The following is a 27,665-nucleotide window of genomic DNA, read 5'->3' on the forward strand; positions in this document are numbered from 1 at the left end:
TCCGCTGATGCATCTGAAGATGCGACCCGGACCATTTGTCCAGCAGGTCCCACTGGAAAGTTCTTGCGTGGAATCTGCCGAATGGGATTGCTTCGTAGGAAGCCACCATTTTTCCCAGAACCCTTTCATTGATGTACTGAGACTTGGCTCGGTTATAGGAGGTTCCCGACTAGCTCGGATAACTCCCTGACTTTCTCCTCCAGGAGAAACACCTTTTTCTGGACTGTGTCCAGGATCATCCCTAGGAACAGAAGACGAGTCGTCGGAATCAGCTGCGATTTTGGAATATTGAGAATCCAATCGTGCTGCCGCAACACTACCTGAGATAGTGCTACACCGACCTCCAACTGTTCCCTGGATCTTACCCTTATCAGGGGATCGTCCAAGTAAGGGATAACTAAAATTCCCTTCCTTCGAAGGAGTATCATCATTTCGGCCATTACCTTGGTAAAGACCCGGGGTGCCGTGGACCATCCATACGGCAGCGTCTGAAACGGATAGTGAGAGTTCTGTACCACAAACCTGAGGTACCCTTGGTGAGAAGGGTAAATTGGGACATGAAGGTAAGCATCCTTGATGTCCCGAGACATCATGTAGTCCCCTTCTTCCAGGTTCGCAATCACTGCTCTGAGTGACTCACTCGTGAATTTGAACCTCCGTATGTAAGTGTTCAAGATTTTAGATTTAGAATCGGTCTCACCGAGCCGTCCGGCTTCGGTACCACAACAGTGTGGAATAATACCCCGTTCCCTGTTGCAGGAGGGGTACCTTGATTATCACCTGCTGGGAATACAGCTTGTGAATGGCTTCCAAAACTGCCTCCCTGTCAGAGGGAGACGTTGGTAAAGCCGACTTTAGGAAACGGCGAGGGGGAGACGTCTCGAATTCCAATTTGTACCCCTGAGATATCACCTGAAGGATCCAGGGGTCTACTTGCGAGTGAGCCCACTGCGCGCTGTAATTCATTGAGACGGGCCCCCACCGTGCCTGAGTCTGCTTGTAAAGCCCCAGCGTATACTGAGGGCTTGGCAGAGGCGGGAGAGGGCTTCTGTTCCTGGGAACTGGCTGATTTCTGCAGCCTTTTCCCTCTCCCTCTGTCACGGGGCAGAAATGAGGAACCTTTTGCCCGCTTGCCCACGAAAAGGACTGCGCCTTGTTGAGAGGCGACCTGGGGTACAAACGTGGATTTCCCAGCTGTTGCCGTGGCCACCAGGTCTGAAAGACCAACCCATATCACTCCTCCCCTTTATAAGGCAATACTTCCAAATGCCGTTTGGAATCCGCATCACCTAACCACTGTCGTGTCCATAACCCTCTACTGGCAGAAATGGACAACGCACTTAGACTTGATGCCAGTCGGCAAATATTCCGCTGTGCATCACGCATATATAGAAATGCATCTTTTAAATGCTCTATAGGCAATAATATACTGTCCCTATCTAGGGTATCAATATTTTCAGTCAGGAAATCCGACCACGCCAACCCTGCACTGCACATCCAGGCTGAGGCGATTGCTGGTCGCAGTATAACACCAGTATGTGTGTAAATACATTTTAGGATACCCTCCTGCTTTCTATCAGCAGGATCCTTAAGGGCGGCCATCTCAGGAGAGGGTAGAGCCCTTGTTCTTACAAGCGTGTGAGCGCTTTATCCACCCTAGGGGGTGTTTCCCAACGCACCCTAACCTCTGGCGGGAAAGGATATAATGCCAATAACATTTTAGAAATTATCAGTTGTTATCGGGGGAAACCCACGTATCATCACACACCTCATTTAATTTCTCAGATTCAGGAAAACTACAGGTAGTTTTTCCTCGCCGAACATAATACCCCTTTTTGGTGGTACTCGTATTATCAGAAATGTGTAAAACATTTTTCATTGCCTCAATCATGTAACGTGTGGCCCTACTGGAAGTCACATTTGTCTCTTCACCGTCGACACTGGAGTCAGTATCCGTGTCGGCGTCTGTATCTGCCATCTGAGGTAACGGGCGCTTTAGAGCCCCTGACGGCCTATGAGACGTCTGGACAGGCACAAGCTGAGTAGCCGGCTGTCTCATGTCAACCACTGTCTTTTATACAGAGCTGACACTGTCACGTAATTCCTTCCAACAGTTCATCCACTCAGGTGTCGACCCCCTAGGGGGTGACATCACTATTACAGGCAATCTGCTCCGTCTCCACATCATTTTTCTCCTCATACATGTCGACACAAACGTACCGACACACAGCACACACACAGGGAATGCTCTGATAGAGGACAGGACCCCACTAGCCCTTTGGGGAGACAGAGGGAGAGTTTGCCAGCACACACCAGAGCGCTATATATATACAGGGATAACCTTATATAAGTGTTTTTCCCCTTATAGCTGCTGTATTTTTAATACTGCGCGTAATTAGTGCCGCCCTCTCTTTTTTAACCCTTTCTGTAGTGTAGTGACTGCAGGGGAGAGCCAGGGAGCTTCCCTCCAACGGAGCTGTGAGGGAAAATGGCGCCAGTGGTGCTGAGGAGATAGGCTCCGCCCCCTTCTCGGCGGCCTTATCTCCCGTTTTTCTGTGTATTCTGGCAGGGGTTAAATTCATCCATATAGCCCCGGAGCTATATGTGATGCATTTTTTGCCATCCAAGGTGTTTCTATTGCGTCTCAGGGCGCCCCCCCCCCAGCGCCCTGCACCCTCAGTGACCGGAGTGTGAAGTGTGCTGAGAGCAATGGCGCACAGCTGCAGTGCTGTGCGCTACCTTGTTGAAGACAGGACGTCTTCTGCCGCCGATTTTCCGGACCTCTTCTGTCTTCTGGCTCTGTAAGGGGGCCGGCGGCGCGGCTCTGGGACCTATCCATGGCTGGGCCTGTGATCGGTCCCTCTGGAGCTAATGGTGTCCAGTAGCCTAAGAAGCCCAATCCACTCTGCACGCAGGTGAGTTCGCTTCTTCTCCCCTTAGTCCCTCGATGCAGTGAGCCTGTTGCCAGCAGGTCTCACTGAAAATAAAAAACCTAAAACTAAACTTTCACTAAGAAGCTCAGGAGAGCCCCTAGTGTGCACCCTTCTCGGCCGGGCACAAAAATCTAACTGAGGCTTGGAGGAGGGTCATAGGGGGAGGAGCCAGTGCACACCAGGTAGTTCTAAAGCTTTACTTTTGTGCCCAGTCTCCTGCGAAGCCGCTATTCCCCATGGTCCTTACGGAGTCCCCAGCATCCACTAGGACGTCAGAGAAACAGGGCTGACCCTCCCCCCGTTATGACAAACACTCCCCGTCGCCGTCTCACGCCCAGGACACTGCGAGCGATGTTGCAGGAAGAGGTCTGCAAATGCGCACTGCATACGTCTATGATTGAGCTCCTTTCTACACATCACCAATCTATAAGAGTCTCTACAGACAAACCCCGCAGTAGGACGGACCGAGGTATGACGGCCCCTTTCTTGGATTATAATTACACAAGAACATAACACAAACTTCACAACATGATGAAAATTTCAGAAAATTCTTTATTTTGTAATTACATTTCAGTATTAAACCCGGCAACATTTTTTTTAAGCACAAACCATTTGGCATGTAAACAATAGGTCAACCAATTCCATGCAACAAAGATGGACGCCGCTGTGCAACGGGACAAAAACAAGGCAGTTAAGTAGCAATAAAATCGGGAGCTTTTTAGGATTACTTAAAACTGGTTAGTTTGAGGACTTCTGAGCCAATGCTTCATTTATTATTATCATAAGGGAATCACGGAGGGCTTCAGTATTCCATAAATGGACAAGTCTCCATTCACGTTGTATAATAGGAGGATTAGGGGGTTGGAAGCTTCCGGAGTTTGATGCATTTCTGTAAACACGGCATCTACTAGTCTTTAACGTTTTACCATCGTCTACGTGCTGGCCCAAGTCATAAAATAATATACTCCAGAAGATCGAGAAAAACGTAATGTAGTTTCCAGGATCGCAGACCGCGTCTCTTGATCAGAGACACCTGCGTGGGAGTTCTATGTATAATGTGTAAAATTACATGAAGACCACATGGGGTGACTGCACCGTAACAAGAACAACCCAGGAGCAGGTGCCCCAACGTTACCAGACCACATTCTACAGCATTCCCACACGTTCCTGGCCAGAGGCAGCCTGTTCTCAGATGCATACGGTACACTTGCACGAAGTGGCTGTTCTACTACTGACTGCTGTGTGACCCTCATTAAATCTCAATGAAAGAAATATATATGCAGAGAAGATAATTGAGGGATTAAAGGAGCGAGGCAGTGACTGCCCTGTGCAGAGGGGGACAGGTCCGGTATGAACCCAGAATGAATTAAGCGGTTTGGAACAGCACTTGCAGAACTCATGAGTGAAACATTTGTAGATGCATCCAGTCTTGTGTTCTCCACATCCACCCCCTCGAAAGCTAGAATTCAAACGGAGACTACACATCGCAGCATGCCCTGCCACAGTTCAGTTAGAGCATGCTATAACGGTGACAGGGCATGGTGGGATGTGTAGTTCCACGGCAGCTGAAAGGGCAGTGGGCCACCCACTTATCGGAGCTGCAGGATTTTATTTGGCCCTTTTGGAAGTCTCTGCAGATCAAGCCTTATTCCTACAGCTGCGTACTACATATGAGGGCAATATCTGTGTCACATATTGTGTAACTATGTTCTGATAGCCATCTTCTCTCATACGCAAGCATCACATATAACATCTAATGCCATGCCTGCATACTGGGACATGAATGAGAAAAGTCATAAAGTCATACAATAGATACTATTGAGACTCTCCAGAAAGAGGTAAGGAAGCCATCTATGCCTTATGAAGGTCCATCATTAATCATCATCTTCTTATACAGGGGTTTCCTGCAGGACCAGCCGTCACTATACTGGAACAACACGCTAAAGCGCAACGCTCATAGTACGGTCTAATAGGAAGACCAGATCTGTATTTGGGGGAAACCCTATAGGAGCGGTCCGGCCTGTATATTCCCACGCATCAGGGTGTCTAGCGCATTTCATCTTGTGGAATTATTTCATTTATTTATTGTTCGTAAATGAGCCATCTTGTATTTTTTTTATGCCTTATGGTGGAAATCAAGCGCTTATTAGCTGGGAAAAATAATAAAACAATCTGCTGGGCGTAAAGCAACTTACAGTTTAATTCTGTTGAATCAGCACAATGCAGTTCATCACATATTGACGCTCGAGTAGTAGGACATTGTCATGTATTAAGAAGGATAATGGAAACACCCCTGACGCATCGCCGCAGGGACCCAGAGGGCAAGTAATACACTTACCCTGTGAGCAAGTCTCTGCATAGGAATCTGCCTTTAAAAAGGACCTTTCATTTGGTCATCAAGGTAAAACAGTCACTTCTAATGTCACCAAAAAGGTTTAGAGTCACATATGGCAACAGGACAGATACCCTGTACACCTATACAAAGCAGCGGGACACCAAGATACCCTGCGACAGGTTAGAGGATACACTGTACAACTATACACAGCTGCTGGTCATCCAGAAATCCAGCGGGAGGTTAGAGGAAAACACTGTACACAGAGGTGGGTCACAGAGACACCCAGCAACAGATCAGAGGATACACTGTACAGAGGTGGGTCACTGAGACACCCAGCATCAGGTCAGAGGATACACTGTACAGAGGTGGGTCACTGAGACACCCAGCATCAGGTCAGAGGATACACTGTACAACTATACACAGTTGCAGGTCATCCAGAAATCCAGCGGGAGGTTAGAGGAAACACTGTACGCAGAGGTGGGTCACTGAGATCACCATATTCATAGCTGAGGTATTATCTGTTTGTGCAGATTTCATTACAAAGGATTGCTGGCCGAGCACAGCACAATGCAAATTCATTGATCTTTTACATCAGATTCCAGTGCATGTTTGTAAAAAGATAAAAGTCTGATCAATTCGTACCAAGCTTATATTGATAATTAGTCACAATTCAGCCCAAGCCTCGCAACATATATTACAATGTCTTATAAACGGTCAGTATGGTACAGGATGTACAGCAGCAAGGCGCCATATTATTTAATTACTGCATTTGTGAAATCACGCTGACAGATCCACCAATTAATACCAAGTATGGGGAAGGCAGAGTAATTATGGTAAATAAGGCTCATGGGAATAGCATGTCTAATCCAAAGAGAGTCACGGATGCTAAAAATCCCACAAAGAGACCTTGTGGCAGAGGAGGGACACTCGCCTATAAACGGAGCCACGCTGCCCCTCGCCGCGTGGCCACCGGGAGGATTGGCGCACTGCTGCCGACACACTAGCTATGCATGCAGGACTCATAAGCGTTGTAGTCACAACGGACACAGTACCTGACTGAAGCGTTTAGTAACAAAAGGCAGAAAACATCAGGATATATAAAAAGAAGGCAAAGTAGCAAAGATTCCAGGTCTCCTGCAGAGCATGCTGGGAGAGCGGCCTGTGTTAGTATGTAAACAGGACACGCCACTTCATTCCTGAAGAAATTTACCTCATCCGATTATTTTCGTATTAAAGGGTGTACTCAAAAAGTCTGCAGCATTTGGGTTTCTAAAAAATTTGGGGAAGGAAAAAAGAAAACAAAATGAAAAGAGAAAAGGCAGGATCTGGGGTTATTCAGCTTTCTTCCGCTCCACGTGAAGAACTTTCCTCCGCTGGTGAAGCATGTGGAAATACAGCTGTGGAAAGACTGAAAGAGAGTGGGAATGAGAGAGAGAGAAGATTAAAGTTTTGTTCTATTATATAGGGAGTTCAAATAGTCCCTCCACAGTGACTGTTGCACAGTAATACGACAACATAATTGTTTGGCAACACTTTATTTACATGGAATAAGAGAGTTTGAACGTACTTCTCTATATTAGGTGTAGAGAGTGCTGTCCCTGCCTGGCCCCCCACAGCTGTAGCCAGAGATAGCGCTCACTGCGGTGGGACTTCTTGTACTCCATGTACAAACCACACGCTTCCTCTATTTCCCGTATGCACTCTATACCCACACCTGCCCGCCTCATATTACCTCTCCATATTCAGTTTATACACATACACAAAAAATTGTATTCCATTCACATCCTCTATAATCATGGTCTGCACACCTCACATCTATATACACACACAGACATATACATCATTTTATTTATATTGAAAAATAAATATTTTTATGACCTAATAAATCAAGTGACGTTATTAGTATATTTATTTTCATATATATTTTAACTAGAGATAGCTACATGTAGGCTTTTTCCACAGAACATTACTAGTCTATTTATTTATTGTAATGCAGATCACATAGTACTATGAGGTCATCAGTGCCTGTGTAATAATAATATAGCCCATCAATGGATACTATACGAGTCAGTAGGAGAATAACTTGGCTTATTGCATCAGGATTGTACTATGTCCATAAAAATAAGATTTTACTTACCGATAAATCTATTTCTCGTAGTCCGTAGTGGATGCTGGGGACTCCGTCAGGACCATGGGGATATAGCGGCTCCGCAGGAGACAGGGCACAATAATAAAAGCTTTAGGATCAGGTGGTGTGCACTGGCTCCTCCCCCTATGACCCTCCTCCAAGCCTCAGTTAGGATACTGTGCCCGGACGAGCGTGCATAATAAGGAAGGATATTGAATCCCGGGTAAGACTCATACCAGCCACACCAATCACACCGTACAACCTGTGATCTGAACCCAGTTAACAGTATGATAACGAAGGAGCCTCTGAAAAGATGGCTCACAACAAGAATAACCCGATTTTTGTAACAATAATTATGTACAAGTATTGCAGACAATCCGCACTTGGGATGGGCGCCCAGCATCCACTACGGACTACGAGAAATAGATTTATCGGTAAGTAAAATCTTATTTTCTCTGACGTCCTAGTGGATGCTGGGGACTCCGTCAGGACCATGGGGATTATACCAAAGCTCCCAAACGGGCGGGAGAGTGCGGATGACCCTGCAGCACCGAATGAGAGAACTCCATGTCCTCCTCAGCCAGGGTATCAAATTTGTAGAATTTAGCAAACGTGTTTGCCCCTGACCAAGTAACTGCTCGGCAAAGTTGTAAAGCCGAGACCCCTCGGGCAGTCGCCCAAGATGAGCCCCCTTCCTTTTGGAATGGGCTTTTACCGATTTTGGCTGTGGCAGGCCTGCCACAGAATGTGTAAACTGAATTGTATTACAAATCCAGCGAGCAATCGTCTGCTTAGAAGCAGGAGCACCCATCTTGTTGGGTGCATACAGGCTAAACAGCGAGTCAGATTTTCTGACTCCAGCCTTCCTGGAAACATATTTTTCAGGGCCCTGACAACGTCAAGTAACTTGGAGTCCTCCAAGTCCCTAGTACCCGCAGGTACCACAATAGGTTGGTTCATGTGAAATACAGAAAACACCTTAAGGAGAAATTGAGGACGAGTCCTCAATTCTGCCCTGTCAGAATGAAAAATTAAGTAATTGCTTTATATATGATAAAGCCGCCAATTCTGACACACGCCTGGCTGAAGCCAGGGCTAATAGCATCGTCACCTTCCATGTGAGATATTTTAAGTCCACAGTGGTGAGTGGTTCAAACCAATGTGACTTTAGGAAACTCAAAACAACATTGAGATCCCAAGGTGCCACTGGGGCACAAAATGAGGCTGTATATGCAGTACCCCTTTTACAAACATCTGAACGTCAGGCACTAAAGCCAGTTCTTTCTGGAAGAAATTCGACAGGGCCGAAATTTGAACCTTAATGGACCCTAATTTTAGGCCCATAGACAGTCCTGTTTTCAGGAAATGTAGTAAACGACCCAGTTGGAATTCCTCTGTAGGGGCCTTCTTGGCCTCACACCACACAACATATCTTCACCAAATGCGGTGAAAATGTTTTGCGGTTACATCCTTCCTGTCTTCGACCAGGGTAGGGATGACTTCATCTGGAATGCCCTTTCAGGATCCGGCGTTCAACCGCCATGCCGTCAAACGCGGCAAGTCTTGGAACAGACAAGGCCCCTGCTGGAGCAGGTCCTTTCTTAAAGGTAGAGGCCACGGGTCTTCCGTGAACATCTCTTGAAGTTTCGGGTACCAAGTCCTTCTTGGCCAATCCGGAACCACGAGTATCGTTCTTACTCATCTCCCTCTTATGATTCTCAGTACTTTTGGTATGAGAGGCACAGGAGGGAACACATACTCTGACTGGTACACCCACAGTGTTACCAGAGCGTCCACCGCTATTGCCTGAGGGTCCCTTGACCTGGCGCAATATCTGTCTAGTTTTTTGTTCAGGCGGGACGCCATCATGTCCACCTTTGGTTTTTCCCAACGGTTTACAATCATGTGGAAGACTTCCCGATGAAGTCCCCACTCTCCCGGGTAGAGGTCATGCCTGCTGAGGAAGTCTGCTTCCCAGTTTTCCACTCCCGGAATGAACACTGCTGAGAGTGTTATCACATGATTTTTCGCCCAGCGAAGAATCCTTGTAGTTTCTGCCATTTCCCTCCTGCTTCTTGTGCCGCCCTGTTTACGTGGGCGACTGCCGTGATGTTGTCCCACTGGATCAATACCGGCTGACCTTGAAGCAGAGGTCTTGCTAAGCTTAGAGCATTGTAAATTGCCCTTAGCTCCAGTATATTTATGTGGAGAGAAGTCTCCAGACTTGATCACACTCTCTGGAAATTTTTTCCTTGTGTGACTGCTCCCCAGCCACTCAGGCTGGCATCCGTGGTCACCAGGACCCAGTCCTGAATGCCGAATCTGCGGCCCTTTCATAGATGAGCACTCTGCAGCCACCGCAGAAGAAACACCCTTGTCCTTGGAGACAGGGTTATCCGCTGATGCATCTGAAGATGCGATCCGGACCATTTTTCCAGCAGATCCCACGGAAAGGTTCTTGCGTGAAATCTACCGAATGGGATCGCTTTGTAAGAAACCACCATTTTTCACAGGATCCTTGTGCAATGATGCACTGATACTTTTCCTGGTTTTAGGAGGTTCCTGACTAGCTCGGATAACTCCCTGGCTTTCTTCTCCGGGAGAAAACATCCTTTTCTGGACTGTGTCCAGAATCATCCCTAGGAACAGTAGACGTGTCGTCGGAAAAAACTGCGATTTTGGAATATTTAGAATCCACTCGTGCTGTCGTAGAACTACTTAAGATAGTGCTACTCCGACCTCCAACTGTTCTCTGGACCTTGCCTTTATCAGGAAAGCGTCCATATTTCTTTTAAGAAGAATCATCATTTCGGCCATTACCTTGGTAAAGACCCGGGGTGCCGTGGACAATCCAAACGGCAGCGTCTGAACTGATAGTGACAGTTCTGTACCACGAACCTGAGGTACCCTTGGTGAGAAGGCAAATTTGGACATGTAGGTAAGCGTCCCTGATATCCAGTGACACCATATCGTCCCCTTCTTCCTGGTTCGCTATCACTACTCTGAGTGACTCCATCTTGATTTGAACGCTTGTATGTAAGTGTTCAAATATTTCAGATCTCACCGAGCCGTCTGGCTTCAGTACCACAATATAGTGTGGAATAATACCCCTTCCCTTGTTGTAGAAGGGGTACTTTGATTATCACCTGCTGGGAATACAGCCTGTGAATTGTTCCCAATACTGCCTCCCTGTCGGAGGGAGACGTTGGTAAAGCAGACTTCAGGAACTTGTGAGGGGGAGACGTCTCGAATTTCCAATGTACACCTGGGATACTACGTGTAGGATCCAGGAGTCCACTTGTGAGTGAGCCCCCTGCGTGCTGAAACTCTTGAGATGACCCCCTACCGCACCTGAGTCCGCTTGTACTGCCCCAGCGTCATGCTGCAGACTTGGCAGAAGCTGTGGAGGGCTTCTGTTCCTGGGAATGGGCTGCCTGCTGCAGTCTTCTTCCCTTTCCTCTACCCCTGGGCAGATATGACTGGCCCTTTTGCCCGCCTGCCCTTATGGGGACGAAAGGACTGAGACTGAAAAGACTGTGTCCTTTTCTGCTGAGATGTGACTTGGGGTAACAAAAGGTGGATTTTTCAGCTGTTGCCATGGCCACCAGGTCCGATGGACCGCCCCTTTATACGGCAATACTTCCATGTGCCGTCTGGAATCTGCATCACCTGACCACTGTCGTGTCTTCGTCTGGCAGATATGGACATCACATTTACTCTTGATGCCAGAATGCAAATATCCCTCTGCGCATCTCGCATATATAGAAATGCATCTATAGTCAATAAAATCTTGTCCCTGTCAAGGGTATCAATATTTTCAGTCAGGAAATCCGACCAAGCCCCCTCAGCGCTGCACATCCAGGCTGAGGCGATTGCTGGTCGTAGTATAACACCAGTATGTGTGTATATACTTTTAGGATATTTTTCAGCTTCCTATCAGCTGGCTCCTTGAGGGCTGCCGTATCTGGAGACGGTAACGCCCCTTGTTTTTATAAGCGTGTGAGCGCCTTATCCACCCTAAGGTGTGTTTCCCAACTCGCCCTAACTTCTGGCGGGAAAGGGTATACCGCCAATAATTTTCTATCGGAGGAAACCCACGTATCATCACACACTTCATTTAATTTATCTGATTCAGGAAAAACTACAAGTAGTTTATTCACACCCTACATAATACCCTTATTTGTGGTACTTGTAGTATCAGAAATATGTAACACCTCCTTCATTGCCCTTAACATGAAACGTGTGGCCCTAAAGGAAAATACGTTTGTTTATTCACCGTCGACACTGGAGTCAGTGTCCGTGTCTGTGTCTGTGTCAACCGACTGAGGTAAATGGGCGTTTTTACAAGCCCCTGACGGTGTCTGAGACGCCTGGACAGGTACTAATTTGTTTGCCGGCCGTCTCATGTCGTCAACCGACCTTGCAGCGTGTTGACATTATCACGTAATTCCTAAATAAGCCATCCATTCCAGTGTCGACTCCCTAGAGAGTGACATCACCAATACAGGCAATTTGCTCCGCCTCCTCACCAACATCGTCCTCCTACATGTCGACACACACGTACCGACACACAGCACACACACAGGGAATGCTCTGATAGAGGACAGGACCCCACTAGCCCTTTGGGGAGACAGAGGGAGAGTTTGCCAGCACACACCAAAAACGCTATAATTATACAGGGACAACCCCTTATACAAGTGTTTTCCCTTATAGCATTTTTATATATGTAATCATATCGCCAAATAAGTGCCCCCCCTCTCTGTTTTAACCCTGTTTCTGTAGTGCAGTGCAGGGGAGAGCCTGGGAGCCTTCCTCACAGCAGAGCTGAGCAGGAAAATGGCGCCGTGTGCTGAGGAGAATAGGCCCCGCCCCCTTTTCGGCGGGCTCTTCTCCCGGAGTTTGTGAGATCTGGCAGGGGTTAAATACATCCATATAGCCTCAAGGGCTATATGTGATGTATTTTAGCCATAAAATAAGATTTTACTTACCGATAAATCTATTTCTCGGAGTCCGTAGTGGATGCTGGGGTTCCTGAAAGGACCATGGGGAATAGCGGCTCCGCAGGAGACAGGGCACAAAAAGTAAAGCTTTTCCAGATCAGGTGGTGTGCACTGGCTCCTCCCCCTATGACCCTCCTCCAGACTCCAGTTAGGTACTGTGCCCGGACGAGCGTACACAATAAGGGAGGATTTTGAATCCCGGGTAAGACTCATACCAGCCACACCAATCACACCGTACAACTTGTGATCTAAACCCAGTTAACAGTATGATAACAGCGGAGCCTCTGAAAGATGGCTTCCTTCAACAATAACCCGAATTTGTTAACAATAACTATGTACAATTATTGCAGATAATCCGCACTTGGGATGGGCGCCCAGCATCCACTACGGACTCCGAGAAATAGATTTATCGGTAAGTAAAATCTTATTTTCTCTATCGTCCTAGTGGATGCTGGGGTTCCTGAAAGGACCATGGGGATTATACCAAAGCTCCCAAACGGGCGGGAGAGTGCGGATGACTCTGCAGCACCGAATGAGAGAACTCCAGGTCCTCCTTAGCCAGAGTATCAAATTTGTAAAATTTTACAAACGTGTTCTCCCCTGACCACGTAGCTGCTCGGCAAAGTTGTAATGCCGAGACCCCTCGGGCAGCCGCCCAAGATGAGCCCACCTTCCTTGTGGAGTGGGCCTTTACAGATTTAGGCTGTGGCAGGCCTGCCACAGAATGTGCAAGTTGGATTGTGCTACAGATCCAACGAGCAATCGTCTGCTTAGACGCAGGAGCACCCATCTTGTTGGGTGCATACAATATAAACAACGAGTCAGATTTTCTGACTCCAGCTGTCCTTGCAATATATATTTTTAATGCTCTGACAACGTCCAGTAACTTGGAGTCCTCCAAGTCACTTGTAGCCGCAGGCACTACAATAGGCTGGTTCAGATGAAATGCTGACACCACCTTAGGGAGAAAATGCGGACGAGTCCGCAGTTCTGCCCTGTCCGAATGGAAAATCAGATATGGGCTTTTGTAAGATAAAGCTGCCAGTTCTGACACTCTCCTGGCCGAAGCCAGGGCTAGAAGCATGGTCACTTTCCATGTGAGATATTTCAAATCCACCTTTTTTAGTGGTTCAAACCAATGAGATTTTAGAAAGTCCAAAACCACATTGAGATCCCACGGTGCCACTGGAGGCACCACAGGAGGCTGTATATGCAGCACTCCCTTAACAAAGGTCTGGACTTCAGGGACTGAAGCCAATTCTTTTTGAAAGAAAATCGACAGGGCCGAAATTTGAACCTTAATAGATCCCAATTTGAGACCCATAGACAATCCTGATTGCAGGAAATGTAGGAATCGACCCAGTTGAAATTCCTCCGTCGGAGCACTCCGATCTTCGCACCACGCAACATATTTTCGCCAAATTCGGTGATAATGTTGCACGGTTACTTCCTTCCTTGCTTTAATCAAAGTAGGAATGACTTCTTCCGGCATGCCTTTTTCCTTTAGGATCCGGCGTTCAACCGCCATGCCGTCAAACGCAGCCGCGGTAAGTCTTGAAACAGACAGGGACCCTGCTGAAGCAAGTCCCTCCTTAGAGGTAGAGGCCACGGATCTTCCGTGATCATCTCTTGAAGTTCCGGGTACCAAGTCCTTCTTGGCCAATTCGGAACCACTAGTATCGTTCTTACGCCTCTTTGCCGTATAATTCTCAATACTTTTGGTATGAGAGGCAGAGGAGGAAACACATACACCGACTGGTACACCCAAGGCGTTACCAGTGCGTCCACAGCTATTGCCTGCGGATCTCTTGACCTGGCGCAATACCTGTCCAGTTTTTTGTTGAGGCGAGACGCCATCATGTCCACCATTGGTCTTTCCCAACGGGTTACCAGCATGTGGAAGACTTCTGGATGAAGTCCCCACTCTCCCGGGTGAAGATCGTGTCTGCTGAGGAAGTCTGCTTCCCAGTTGTCCACTCCCGGGATGAACACTGCTGACAGTGCTATCACATGATTCTCTGCCCAGCGAAGAATCCTTGCAGCTTCTGCCATTGCACTCCTGCTTCTTGTGCCGCCCTGTCTGTTCACATGGGCGACTGCCGTGATGTTGTCCGACTGGATCAACACCGGTTTTCCCTGAAGTAGAGGTTCTGCCTGGCTTAGAGCATTGTAGATTGCTCTTAGTTCCAGAATGTTTATGTGAAGAGACGTTTCCAGGCTCGTCCATACTCCCTGGAAGTTTCTTCCTTGTGTGACTGCTCCCCAGCCTCTCAGGCTGGCGTCCGTGGTCACCAGGATCCAATCACTGTATGCCGAATCTGCGGCCCTCCAATAGATGAGCACTCTGCAACCACCACAGAAGAGACACCCTTGTCCTTGGAGACAGGGTTATCCGCAGGTGCATCTGAAGATGCGACCCTGACCATTTGTCCAACAGATCCCTTTGGAAAATTCTTGCGTGGAATCTGCCGAATGGAATTGCTTCGTAAGAAGCCACCATTTTTCCCAGGACTCTTGTGCATTGATGTACAGACACCTTTCCTGGTTTTAGGAGGTTCCTGACAAGCTCGGATAACTCCTTGGCTTTTTCCTCCGGGAGAAAAACCTTTTTCTGAACCGTGTCCAGAATCATCCCTAGGAACAGCAGACGAGTTGTCGGCATTAACTGGGATTTTGGAATATTCAGAATCCACCCGTGCTGTTTTAGCACTTCTTGAGACAGTGCTAATCCCATCTCTAGCTGTTCTCTGGACCTTGCTCTTATTAGGAGATCGTCCAAGTATGGGATAATTAATATGCCTTTTCTTCGAAGAAGAATCATCATCTCGGCCATTACCTTTGTAAAGACCCGAGGTGCCGTGGACAATCCGAACGGCAGCGTCTGAAACTGATAGTGACAGTTTTGTACAACGAACCTGAGGTACCCCTGGTGTGAGGGGTAAATTGGAACGTGGAGATACGCATCCTTGATGTCCAAGGATACCATAAAATCCCCCTCTTCCAGGTTCGCTATCACTGCTCTGAGTGACTCCATTTTGAACTTGAACTTCTTTATGTACAGGTTCAAGGACTTCAGATTTAGAATAGGCCTTACCGAGCCATCCGGCTTCGGTACCACAAAAAGAGTGGAATAATACCCCTTCCCTTGTTGTAGAAGAGGTACCTTGACTATCACCTGCTGAGAGTACAGCTTGTGAATGGCTTCCAAAACCGTCTCCCTTTCGGAGGGGGACGTTGGTAAAGCAGACTTCAGGAAACGGCGAGGTGGATCTGTCTCTAATTCCAACCTGTACCCCTGAGATATTATCTGCAGGATCCAGGGATCTACTTGCGAGTGAGCCCACTGCGCGCTGTAATTTTTGAGACGACCGCCCACCATCCCCGAGTCCGCTTGAGAAGCCCCAGCGTCATGCTGAGGCTTTTGTAGAAGCCGGGGAGGGCTTCTGTTCCTGGGAAGGAGCTGCCTGTTGCTGTCTCTTCCCTCGACCTCTGCCTCGTGGCAGATATGAATAGCCCTTTGCTCTCTTATTTTTAAAGGAACGAAAGGGCTGCGGTTGAAAAGTCGGTGCCTTTTTCTGTTGGGGAGTGACTTGAGGTAGAAAGGTGGATTTCCCGGCTGTAGCCGTGGCCACCAAATCTGATAGACCGACTCCAAATAACTCCTCCCCTTTATACGGCAAAACTTCCATATGCCGTTTTGAATCCGCATCGCCTGTCCACTGTCGCGTCCATAAAGCTCTTCTGGCCGAAATGGACATAGCACTTACCCGTGATGCCAGTGTGCAGATATCCCTCTGTGCATCACGCATATAAAGAAATGCATCCTTTATTTGTTCTAACGACAGTAAAATATTGTCCCTGTCCAGGGTATCAATATTTTCAATCAGGGACTCTGACCAAACTACCCCAGCACTGCACATCCAGGCAGTCGCTATAGCTGGTCGTAGTATAACACCTGCATGTGTGTATATACTTTTTTGGATATTTTCCATCCTCCTATCTGATGGATCTTTAAGTGCGGCCGTCTCAGGAGAGGGTAACGCCACTTGTTTAGATAAGCGTGTTAGCGCCTTGTCCACCCTAGGAGATGTTTCCCAGCGCTCCCTAACCTCTGGCGGGAAAGGGTATAATGCCAATAATTTCTTTGAAATTTTCAGCTTTTTATCAGGAGCAACCCACGCTTCATCACACACGTCATTTAATTCTTCTGATTCAGGAAAAACTATAGGTAGTTTTTTCACACCCCACATAATACCCTGTTTAGTGGTACCTGTAGTATCAGCTAAATGTAACGCCTCCTTCATTGCCAAAATCATATAACGTGTGGCCCTACTGGAAAATACGGTTGATTCGTCACCGTCACCACTGGAGTCAGTGCCTGTGTCTGGGTCTGTGTCGACCGACTGAGGTAAAGGGCGTTTTACAGCCCCTGACGGTGTTTGAGTCGCCTGGACAGGCACTAATTGATTGTCCGGCCGTCTCATGTCGTCAAACGACTGCTTTAGCGTGTTGACACTATCCCGTAGTTCCATAAATAAAGGCATCCATTCTGGTGTCGACTCCCTAGGGGGTGACATCCTCATATTTGGCAATTGCTCCGCCTCCACACCAATATCGTCCTCATACATGTCGACACACACGTACCGACACACAGCAGACACACAGGGAATGCTCCTAACGAAGACAGGACCCACTAGCCCTTTGGGGAGACAGAGGGAGAGTTTGCCAGCACACACCAAAAGCGCTATATATAACAGGGATAGCCTTATAATAAGTGCTCCCTTATAGCTGCTTTATATATATAAAAATATCGCCATAAATTTGCCCCCCCTCTCTGTTTTACCCTGTTTCTGTAGTGCAGTGCAGGGGAGAGACCTGGGAGCCGTCCTGACCAGCGGAGCCGTGAGAGGAAATGGCGCCGTGTGCTGAGGAGATAGGCCCCGCCCCTTTTTTGGCGGGCTCGTCTCCCGCTATTTAGTGAATCCAGGCAGGGGTTAAATATCTCCATATAGCCTCTGGGGGCTATATGTGAGGTATTTTTAGCCTTTATATAGGTTACATTTGCCTCCCAGGGCGCCCCCCCCCAGCGCCCTGCACCCTCAGTGACTGCGTGTGAAGTGTGCTGAGAGGAAAATGGCGCACAGCTGCAGTGCTGTGCGCTACCTTTAGAAGACTGCAGGAGTCTTCAGCCGCCGATTTTGGACCTCTTCTGACTTCAGCATCTGCAAGGGGGCCGGCGGCGCGGCTCCGGTGACCATCCAGGCTGTACCTGTGATCGTCCCTCTGGAGCTGATGTCCAGTAGCCAAGAAGCCAATCCATCCTGCACGCAGGTGAGTTCACTTCTTCTCCCCTCAGTCCCTCGTTGCAGTGATCCTGTTGCCAGCAGGACTCACTGTAAAATAAAAAACCTAAGCTAAACTTTTTCTAAGCAGCTCTTTAGGAGAGCCACCTAGATTGCACCCTTCTCGGCCGGGCACAAAAATCTAACTGGAGTCTGGAGGAGGGTCATAGGGGGAGGAGCCAGTGCACACCACCTGATCTGGAAAAGCTTTACTTTTTGTGCCCTGTCTCCTGCGGAGCCGCTATTCCCCATGGTCCTTTCAGGAACCCCAGCATCCACTAGGACGATAGAGAAAAAGGTATTATATATTGCTGCCCAGGGCGCCCCCCCCAGCGCCCTGCACCCTCAGTGACAGTTGGTGACTGTTGGTGAAGTGTGCTGACAACAATGGCGCACAGCTGCAGTGCTGTGCGCTACCTTATGAAGACTGAAAGTCTTCTGCCGCCTGTTTCTGGACCTCTGGACCTCTTCAACTTCAGCATCTGTAAGGGGGGTCGGCGGCACGGCTCCGGGACGAACCCCAGGGTGAGACCTGTGTTCCGACTCCCTCTGGAGCTAATGGTGTCCAGTAGCCTAAGAAGCAAATCCATCCTGCACGCAGGTGAGTTTACTTCTCTCCCCTAAGTCCCTCGTAGCAGTGAGCCCGTTGCCAGCAGGTCTCACTGAAAGAAAAAAACCTAACTTAAACTTTTATTCTAAGCAGCTCAGGAGAGCCACCTAGATTGCACCCTTCTCGGCCGGGCACAAAAATCTAACTGAGGCTTGGAGGAGGGTCATAGGGGGAGGAGCCAGTGCACACCACCTGATCCTAAAGCTTTTATTATTGTGCCCTGTCTCCTGCGGAGCCGCTATATCCCCATGGTCCTGACGGAGTCCCCAGCATCCACTAGGACGTCAGAGAAACAATATTTCCGGATCTTTATCTGGATTCAGTAGGATATCCAGATGGACTGGATGCCGGCAGTCAGAATAGAGACAGTGGCATCCTGACCATCAAAATACAGACAGCCCCTTAGAAAGTACCCCAACCATCTACTGCCCCCTACCCTAACCCTCCCCGGGGGTGCCTAACTCTAACCCGCTCTTCCCCGCTGCCTAACCCTCCCCAGTGGTGCCTAACTCTAACCCGCTCTTCCCCGCTGCCTAACCCTCCCCAGTGGTGCCTAACTCTAACCCGCTCTTCCCCGCTGCCTAACCCTCCCCAGTGGTGCCTAACTCTAACCCGCTCTTCCCCGCTGCCTAACCCTCCCCAGTGGTGCCTAACTCTAACCCGCTCTTCCCCGCTGCCTAACCTTCCCCAGTGGTGCCTAACTCTAACCCGCTCTTCGCCGCTGCCTAACCCTCCTCAGTGGTGCCTAACCTCTCTTTCCTGGATTCTGACGGAATCTCCAATGACTGCTACAAAGATATGAGCCCCGTAATATTTTTGTATAATATATCTTATAATATATATATATATATATATATATATATATATATATATATATATATATATATATATATATATATATATATATATATATATATATATATATATATATATATGGTCCATTCTGCGTTTTCCCGTACACTCCTTGAAAACGGTCAGTTGCCACCCACAAACTCCCTCTTCCTGTCAATCTCCTTGCGATCGCCCCCGTGAGTTCGGAAATTTCGCACCATCCCGTCGCTAACCGACGATCCCCATTGCTGCGGTCCGTCGCGCCTGCGCATTGCGCTGCATACGCATGCACAGTTCAGATCTGGTTGTAGGCTGTGAGAAAAAGCAGCCTAGCAATCAGGTCTGAATTACCCCCTAAATGTGTATCCAGCAACAATGTAAGTGCAAAAGATTCTTTACTCCGTTATTTGCAAGAATTAAGGAGTTGCTGTACTTACGGGGGATGTAGGACACCATGACAAGGATCAGGAAGGTGTAGTAATCAAATGAGAAGTTGTATTTGTTGGGCAGGCTGATGGAGTATAAGCCGGTCTGCTTGACGTACGGCAAAGCAGCATAGATTGTCAGTAACTCTCCTGCTACCCCCATGGGGTATAGGACAATGAAGAGGGTGTACCTAAAAGAGACAGAGGTCAGCGGAAACTCTGGGACATATTTCCAGATAAATCTATGGTTGTGTGTAAGAAGTACAAGGGATGTAGAGGTTATAAATAAGTATTCCAGGCCAGATCACAAACGGAGCTGTACCTGGTTTCTTATCTATGGAGCCATTTGAATAGGGACAGGCTCATAGAAAATTGGTGCTTTTAGGATTTGTTGGCTTTATTTAGTGTTCATTCTAGCACCCTGCACCTTTCAAAATCTGTGTAGTTCCTCTTTCCTGCCTGGGGTGTCCCTCTCTGCTGTGGTGCTTCTCAGCACATTCTGATCTGTTACTCAGTGCTGTGATACAGACCAGAGTTTGCGGAGAAGCACCAGAGCAGAGAGTGACACCCCAGGCAGGAAAGATGAACTGCACAGGATTTGAAAAGGTGCAGGGTGCTAGAATGAACACTAGCACATCTATATGCACATCGGTCACTTACAGCCGTGTATTTACACTCATACGTATAGTACCATCTCCAGCGACGCTGGTCAATGTAATTACCTGGCCCACTTGATGATATAAGGCAGGTGGTTTAGAAGACTGAAGGTATAAAACGAGTAGCGGATAATTTCCGTGATAGTCCATGCAACGACAAACAGCAACACCGAGTCCTCACTTTGAACCTGCCAAAATATATTTAATTTCAATAGGTTTCCTAAAAGCACTGTAAAGTCCACTGATGGGAACAGCCTTGTTAAACCAACACAGTTTTTAAGATATTTACTTTCTTCTCGGTCTCCGATACAATATAGTAATAGGTCGCAGGGTCAGATATACGGTATAAAAAGGCGCAGGGTCCTGCACACAAGTCTCAGCCACAGATCACAGTTAACGCTCTCACCTCCCTCACGCTGTGTGTCACAGCCCACGTCAGGAACACCCGGGATGAAACTTGGAAAGCAGTCAGCACCACTGATGAAGGAACAATCCCTGGGATAGAGAGAGGACAGGGTGTCTGCTACTTACACGGATAATAAGAGCGTAATCTGCAAGTCACCAGCTAAATCGCTCGCACCCTACAGTGTACGGGAGAGTATACCGTCACACCTCACCATTTCCGCTGTTCCCAATTCTCTAATTACATTTGGAAGAAGCTTTTCTTTTAAACACGTTCACACTTTGGAATGAAATTCGGTATATGTACAAATATATGGGTATTTCCTTATGTTCTGCTATTCACCCTATTTATACAAGACACCGCTCACATACATACTTCATGTAACAGTCACCATTCATTCATAAATCATCCCAACACCAGGGACACCGGTCGCTTCAGCAAAACATACATCAGTCTTCAAAGCTGACCGTGGACTTTAAACGGGTGTGGTACAATAGATAGACAGTGTCTAGTTAGACAGTCAATAGACAGACACCACATGTTAGACAGTGAAAAGGTCGAAAGGATCAAAAGGTCGACATGAAAATGCTCGACATAAAAAAAAAGGCTGCACTCGCCACAAGGTTTATAACCAACTCTATGCCGGCATGGCTAGAGAACGTATAAAAAATGGGGGGGGGGGGGGGGGGGGGGAATCCAAAAACGTGTAATAAAAAAACCCGTGTCTACCTTTTTTTTTATGTCGACCATTTTCATGTCGACCTTTTGTACTGTCTACCTTTTCATGTCGACCCTTTGACCCCATCGACCTAATGTCTGTCTAACATATGGTGTCTATCTATTGACTGTCTATCATCTGGATACCCTTTAAACAGTTTGGGGTAAATTTACTAAGGGGGGTCATTCTGACCTGATCACACGCAGCAACTTTTTGCTGCCCGTGCGATCAATTCAGCCTGGCAGGTCCTGGAATTGACGTCAGACATCCGTCCTCCAAACGCCTGCGTTCGGTTCTCCACGCCCCGAAAACGGTCAGTTGACGCCCGGATCCGCCTTCCTCCTGTTAATCTTCTTGAGGTTGCCGCTTCGTTGGAGGCGTTGCTGCCTGGCGATGATGCACCTGCGCAATGCGGCCGCAGCGCATGCGCAGTTCCGACCCGATCGCACGGCTACAAAGAAGTGCAGCGTGCGATCGGGTCGGAATGACCCCCTAAAGCTTCTTAAACAGAGAATTGGTGATGTTGCCAATAGCAACCAATCAGATGCTGTCTATCATTTCTCTATTGCCTTTTAGAAAATGATAAACAGAATCTGATTGGTTGCTATCAGCAACTTCACCAATTCTCCGTTTTAGAAGCTTTAGTAAATTTACCCCTTTGACTCCAATGATTGGAACAATGGTGGTCATTCCGAGTTGTTCGCTCGTTGCCGATTTTCGCTATGCTGCGATTTGTTGCTAAATGCGCATGGTACGCAGCGCGCATGCGCTTAGTTTTTTTAACTAAAAACTTAGCAGTTTTGCTGTTGATCCTGCGGAGCTTTTCAGTCGCTCTGCTGATTGGTGAGTGATTGACAGGAAAGGGGAGTTTCTGGGTGGTAACTAAGCGTTTTCCGGGAGTGTGCTAAAAAACGCAGGCGTGTCAGGGAAAAACGCAGGAGTGTCTGGAGAAACGGGGGAGTGGCTGGCCGAACGCAGGGCGTGTTTGTGACGTCAAACCAGGAACTAAACGGACTGAGCTGATCGCAATCTGTGAGTAGGTCTGGAGCTACTCAGAAACTGCTTGAAAATATTTAGTAGCAATTCTGCTAATCTTTCATTCGCACTTCTGCTAAGCTAAGATACACTCCCAGAGGGCGGCGGCCTAGCGTGTGCAATGCTGCTAAAAGCAGCTAGCGAGCGAACAACTCGGAATGAGGGCCAGTGACAGAGACCAGAACTGAATCCCAGTGCGAGCTTCCTGTGATTCTGGTGCAGTCCGGCTGCTGCCTTCTGTATGATAATTGCGATGGCTAACAGTAATAGTTATTACCATTATTTATTCCTGAACAATAATTCTGAGATTCAAAGAAGTAAAATGATGAGAAGACACAATGGCCTTCATTCCGAGTTGATCGCTCGCTAGCAGTTTTTAGCAGCCGTGCAAACACATAGTCGCCGCCCACCGGGGAGTGTATTTTCGCTCTGCAGGAGTGCGAACGCCTGTGCAGCCGTGTGGCTGCAAACACATTTTGTGCAGAACAAGACCAGCCCTGTAGTTACTTATTCTGTGCGATGATTGCTGCGACAAGTGACACGGTAATGACGTCAGATACCCGCCCAGCAAACGCCCGGCCACGCCTGCATTTTTACAAACACTCCCAGAAAATGGTCAGTTGACGCCCAGAAACGCCCTCTTCCTGTCAATCTCCTTGCGTTCGCCAGTGCAACTGAAAGCGTCGCTAGAACCAGTGCAAAACCACAATGTTCATTGTACCCGTACGCATTGCGGTGCATACGCATGTGCAGTTTTGCCATTTTTTTAACTGATCGCTACGCAGCGAACAACGGCAGCTAGCGATCAACTTCGGAATGAGGGACAATAAAAGGTCACCGTACATAATTTTCCTTACGTTATAAGTCTCACTGACAAACATGTATCGCTCTCCGGCGCTTATTGTGTAGTGCGCAGTGTTCCCTGCAGTGAGATGGCTCTGTAGGCCCTGTGTATTTATCTGCTGAAATCATTTATATCTAATGTAACTTCATATCTTTTGTGTCTGAAATTAATTTAAAAAATTATAATTTCCAAAAACAGTGAGCACTGTATAGATGTAATTGACTTACCTAAAGCGCAATGCACAATCTGAAACACAGAGAGATCCATTAGTTGCCACCTATTAACACTAACAGAAAGATCTGTATATATCATTTACAGGACTCCTATATATACCTCCAGCAGAGCTCCGGTCTGGAAGAACTTCAGCGGCCTCTCTATGGAGTAGTAGAGATTATGGTAACTTCCTTTGGCAAGATAGGTACGGACTAAGCCGACAGCGATGACCAGCCACCTGCAAGACAGGAGTCATGGTTAGGTGTTGCCACACAGCTCCTTTATATACAGGACCCCCAGGCTCCCCACGGACAAACCGCTCAATGATTTGGTTTCCAACCACCACTAAGTAAAGGACTCCATTAATGGTGTTCAGTTCATTCAGAAACCCCCAGTGTTCCGGCTATGATCACCAGGAACCTAGTGCTTGGAAAGTGGCTCCTTCCACGTTAATACAAAAGATGGGCTGTGTAGATGGGCTGTCACTCACCCAGCAGTCATGATGACATTGTAAATGACCAGATAGGCTGTAGCAAAGGCTCCAGGACCCCTCCTCTTTTTCTGGCCACCATTGTCCGTAGATCTGCTGCTTCCAGATGCAGCGCTCGCCATGTCTGTCAGAAGAATACACAAAGGGATGATCGCACTACAGTGTGCACCTAGATCCTTACACGGCAATGGCGGTATCCGTTCACATGGTCGACCATGTTATGGTCGACAATCATTAGGTCGACCACTATTGGTCGACATTGACGACACATGAAAATGGTCGACACATGAAAGGTCGACACATGAAAAGGTTGACATGAGTTTTTTAACTTTTTTTTCTTTTGGGGAACTTTTCCATACTTTCCGATCCACGTGGACAACGATTGGAACGGTAATCTCTGCCGAGCGAAGCGGTAGCGGAGCGAAGGCACCATGCCCGAAGCATGGCGAGCGAACGCTGTGCACTAATTGGGGTTCCCAGTCACTTTACGCAAAAAACGACACCAAAAAAGTTTAAAAACTCATGTCGACCTTTTCATGTGTCGACCATGTGTCCATGTCGACCATGTCAATGTCGACCTAATGACTGTCGACCATAACATGGTCGACCATTCATACCGGAACCGGCAATGGCCACCTGCAGCAGCTCCTCTAAGAGAGTGGTGGTGTCACGCTGTTCCTCTGCATACTACAGTGAGGGAAGCTGCTTTAGCATCATGTATACAGGCATAGTATTATACAGATGTCCGGCATGCATGGCGGACACAGATTTACCCGTGTGAGACTCTGCGAAGGGTTACTGTGGCAGTTATGGCATTTGCTGGTGCCAGGTTTCCTGAACACTGCTGATAGCAAAGACCTAGATAACGCTGCCACAGACCTCTGTACTATTGTGGGAGAGCAGAGCATGATGCAGAACAGTGAGAGATAAGGACGGAATGCTGAACAGGATCCACAGCAGCACAGCGAGGCCCATGTAGCAGATATTGCTGCTGCTGCTTTACTTGTAAAGGAAGATCTGGATCTAAGACCAGCAATACAGTCTATGGGCCTCATTCAGACCCGATCGCTCGCTAGGGTTTTTTTGCACTGCTGCGAGCAGATAGTCGCCGCCCATAGAGGAGTGTATTTTTGCTTTGTAAGTGTGCGATCGCATGTGCAGCCGGGCAGTACAAAAAATAATTGTGCAGTTTCTGAGTTGCCCAGAACTTACTCAGCCGCTGCGATCACTTCAGCCTGTCCGGGACCGGAATTGGCGTCAGACACCCGCCCTGCAAACGCTTGGACACGCCTGCATTTCCCCAACCACTCTCAGAAAACGGTCAGTTGCCACCCACAAACGCCCTCTTCCTGTCAATCTCCTTGCGATCGGCTGTGCGAATGGATTCTTCGTTAAACCCATCGCACAGCAACGATCCGCTTTGTACCCATGCGACACGCCTGCGCATTGCGGTGCATGCGCGGTTCTGAGCTGATCGCAGCGAAAAAAACCTAGCGGGCAATCAGGTCTGAATACCCCCCTATATCCCAATAATCTGCTGTTGCTCCTTCTCCAATGTACTGTCCATAAGCAGGCCTCGTCTCTCCCTCTACACTGCAGTATTGCCCACAGCCAGCCTTTTCCTGTAGTGTCCATATCCTACCCATACCTTGGTCTCTCTTATACCCTGCCTCGTCTGCCTCCCTTCTCCACAATGAAATTCTTCTCCCCACAACCCCTACTCTGCAGGGCAGTCCATAAACAGCCTTCTCCTGTAACATATATCATCCCTAGCCCAGTTTCCTCCTCCGCCCCTGTAGTGTGAATACACAGCCTTGACTATGCGCCATCTCTTCTGTACTGCCCAAACCCATCGATCTCCTATATGACTGTACTGTGCACACTTACAGCCTCTCCTGTCTTGCTGATCAATTTATTCCCAATACCAGTAGTCTCCTACCATACCTGGCCTTATTTACTGCCAAACCCCAGACTCTCCCCTACCCTAGCAATTCCCTGTGACCACCCAGCACGTCTACCTGAACGCTCCACTCCCGGCCTCACTTGTCTCCCCCCCTGCACCCACCATCCCCCGACCTCTCCCGTCTCCCCCACCCCTGCACCCACCATCCCCCGTCCTCTACTGTTTCCCCCCCTGCACCCACCATCCCCCACCCTCTCCTGTCTCCCCCCCCCCTCCACCCACCGTCCCCTCCTGTCTCCCCCCCTGCACCCACCATCCCCAGGCCTCTCCGGTCTCCCCCCCTGTACCCACCATCCCCAGGCCTCTCCTGTCCCCCCCACCCCCTGTACCCACCATCCCCCGGCCTCTCCGGTTTCTCCCCCCCCTGCACCCACCATCCCCCGGCCTCTCCTCTCTCCCCCCCTGTACCCACCATCCCCCGGCCTCTCCTGTCTCCCCCGCCACCCACCGTCCCACGCCCTCTTTTGTCTCCCCCCCTGCACCCACCATCCCCCAGCCTCTCCCCCCTGTACCCACCATCCCCCGGCCTCTCCTGTCACCCCCCCTGCACCCACCATCCCCCAGCCTCTCCTGTCTCCCCCTGCACCCACCGTCCCCCATCCTCTCCTGTCTCCCCCCCACCGTAACCACCATCCCCCGCCCTCTCCTGTCTCCCCCCCCTGCACCCACCATCCCCCAGCCACTCCCCCCTGTACCCACCATCCCCGGCCTTTCCTGTCTTCCCCCCTGCACCCACCATCCCCCCGCCTCTCCTGTCTACCCCTGCACCCACCGTCCCCCGGCCTCTCCTGTCTCCCCCCCTGCACCCACCATTCCCCAGCCTCTCCCCCCTGTACCCACCATCCCCCGGCCTCTCCTGTCTCCAACCCCCCTGCACCCAACATCCCCCGGCCTCTGCTGTATCCCCCTGCACCCACCATCCCCCGGCCTCTGCTGTCTCCCCCTGCACCCACCATCCCCTGGCCTCTCTTGTCTCGGGCCTCACCTACTGTATATTCCCCCCTGCAGTGTCCATGCCCGGCCGCTCCCTTCCCCACCCAGCAGTCTTGGTACCCGACCATTCCTACCTCCTCTCCCCTCTTCTGCACTCACCTGTCAGGCCTGCCCTGTCACACACACGGTTCCCGGAGTCACAGCCGAACATGCTGACACAGCTACAATCAACCAGACTGCTCACTGATTGGCTTAACTGACATGTGGGCGGGACATAGTTCGCACAAAAGACGTTTGGTTGAAAAACTCGGCCAACGGTCACTCGTAAGAGGCTTTCCTCCACCCAATCAGCGCTCAGATCCGGCTGTCACTGCGCCGTCAGGGCCCGCCCTCAGGTGACAGGGGAGAGTGACGTCTCCCTGGTAACGGACGGAAGCGCGGAGGGAATTGTAGTTCGTATTGCGGCTGCTGTTGCGCGTTCTCATTCCCGTCACTTGGGCCGGCCGCAGTGACCGTACCGGGAGATGCTTATGTCTCAGAGGGGTGAGCGGATACAGGAGAGCGAGTGTCCTTGCTGTGTGTGGGTATAGGGGCAGTGCGGTACAGGGGGAGCTGTGTGTGTGGGTATAGGCCAGGGGGTAGTGCGGTACAGGGGGAGCTGTGTGTGTGGAGGTATAGGGGGCAGTGAGGTACAGGGAGAGCTGTGTGTGTGTGGAGGTATAGGGGGCAGTGAGGTACAGGGGGAGCTGTGTGTGTGGGTATAGGGGGCAGTGCGGTACAGGGGGAGCTGTGTGTGTGGGTATAGG

At 49.0% G+C, this 27,665-nt stretch overlaps 2 protein-coding genes across 3 annotated transcripts in view; one reads left to right on the top strand and one right to left on the bottom strand.

Moving 5' to 3' along the window:
- Positions 1–3,465: 3,465 nt before the first annotated feature.
- Positions 3,466–27,279, bottom strand: HACD2 (3-hydroxyacyl-CoA dehydratase 2). The gene is made up of 8 exons (XM_063932813.1): positions 27,019–27,279; positions 23,964–24,087; positions 23,594–23,711; positions 23,488–23,506; positions 20,667–20,755; positions 20,327–20,448; positions 19,617–19,795; positions 3,466–6,676 (listed from the first exon to the last, which is right to left on the bottom strand). Exons 1-8 carry the CDS (start codon positions 27,068–27,070, stop codon positions 6,600–6,602), a joined length of 780 nt encoding a protein of 259 aa, XP_063788883.1. The 5' UTR covers positions 27,071–27,279; the 3' UTR covers positions 3,466–6,599.
- The window catches only part of CEP70 (centrosomal protein 70), a 109,062-nt gene continuing 108,583 nt past the window's right edge, over positions 27,187–27,665 (top strand). For both annotated transcript variants that reach the window (XM_063932811.1, XM_063932812.1), the window contains exon 1: positions 27,187–27,402. In XM_063932811.1, coding sequence (XP_063788881.1) covers positions 27,384–27,402 — 19 coding nt within the window. In that variant the 5' untranslated portion in view covers positions 27,187–27,383. The remainder of the gene's footprint in view (positions 27,403–27,665) is intronic.

This window comes from Pseudophryne corroboree, chromosome 7, assembly GCF_028390025.1.
Source record: "Pseudophryne corroboree isolate aPseCor3 chromosome 7, aPseCor3.hap2, whole genome shotgun sequence".
NCBI lineage: Eukaryota > Metazoa > Chordata > Amphibia > Anura > Myobatrachidae > Pseudophryne > Pseudophryne corroboree.

Coding starts and splice junctions, on each gene's coding strand:
- HACD2 (XM_063932813.1), bottom strand. CDS start 27,070: ATGTTCGGCTGTGACTCCGGGAACCGTGTGTGTGACAGGGCAGGCCTG. Junction 24,088..27,018: donor TGACAGGGCAGGCCTGACAG/GTGAGTGCAGAA, acceptor TTCTTCTGACAG/ACATGGCGAGCGCTGCATCT. Junction 6,677..19,616: donor CATGGTGTCCTACATCCCCC/GTAAGTACAGCA, acceptor ACTCTCTTTCAG/TCTTTCCACAGCTGTATTTC.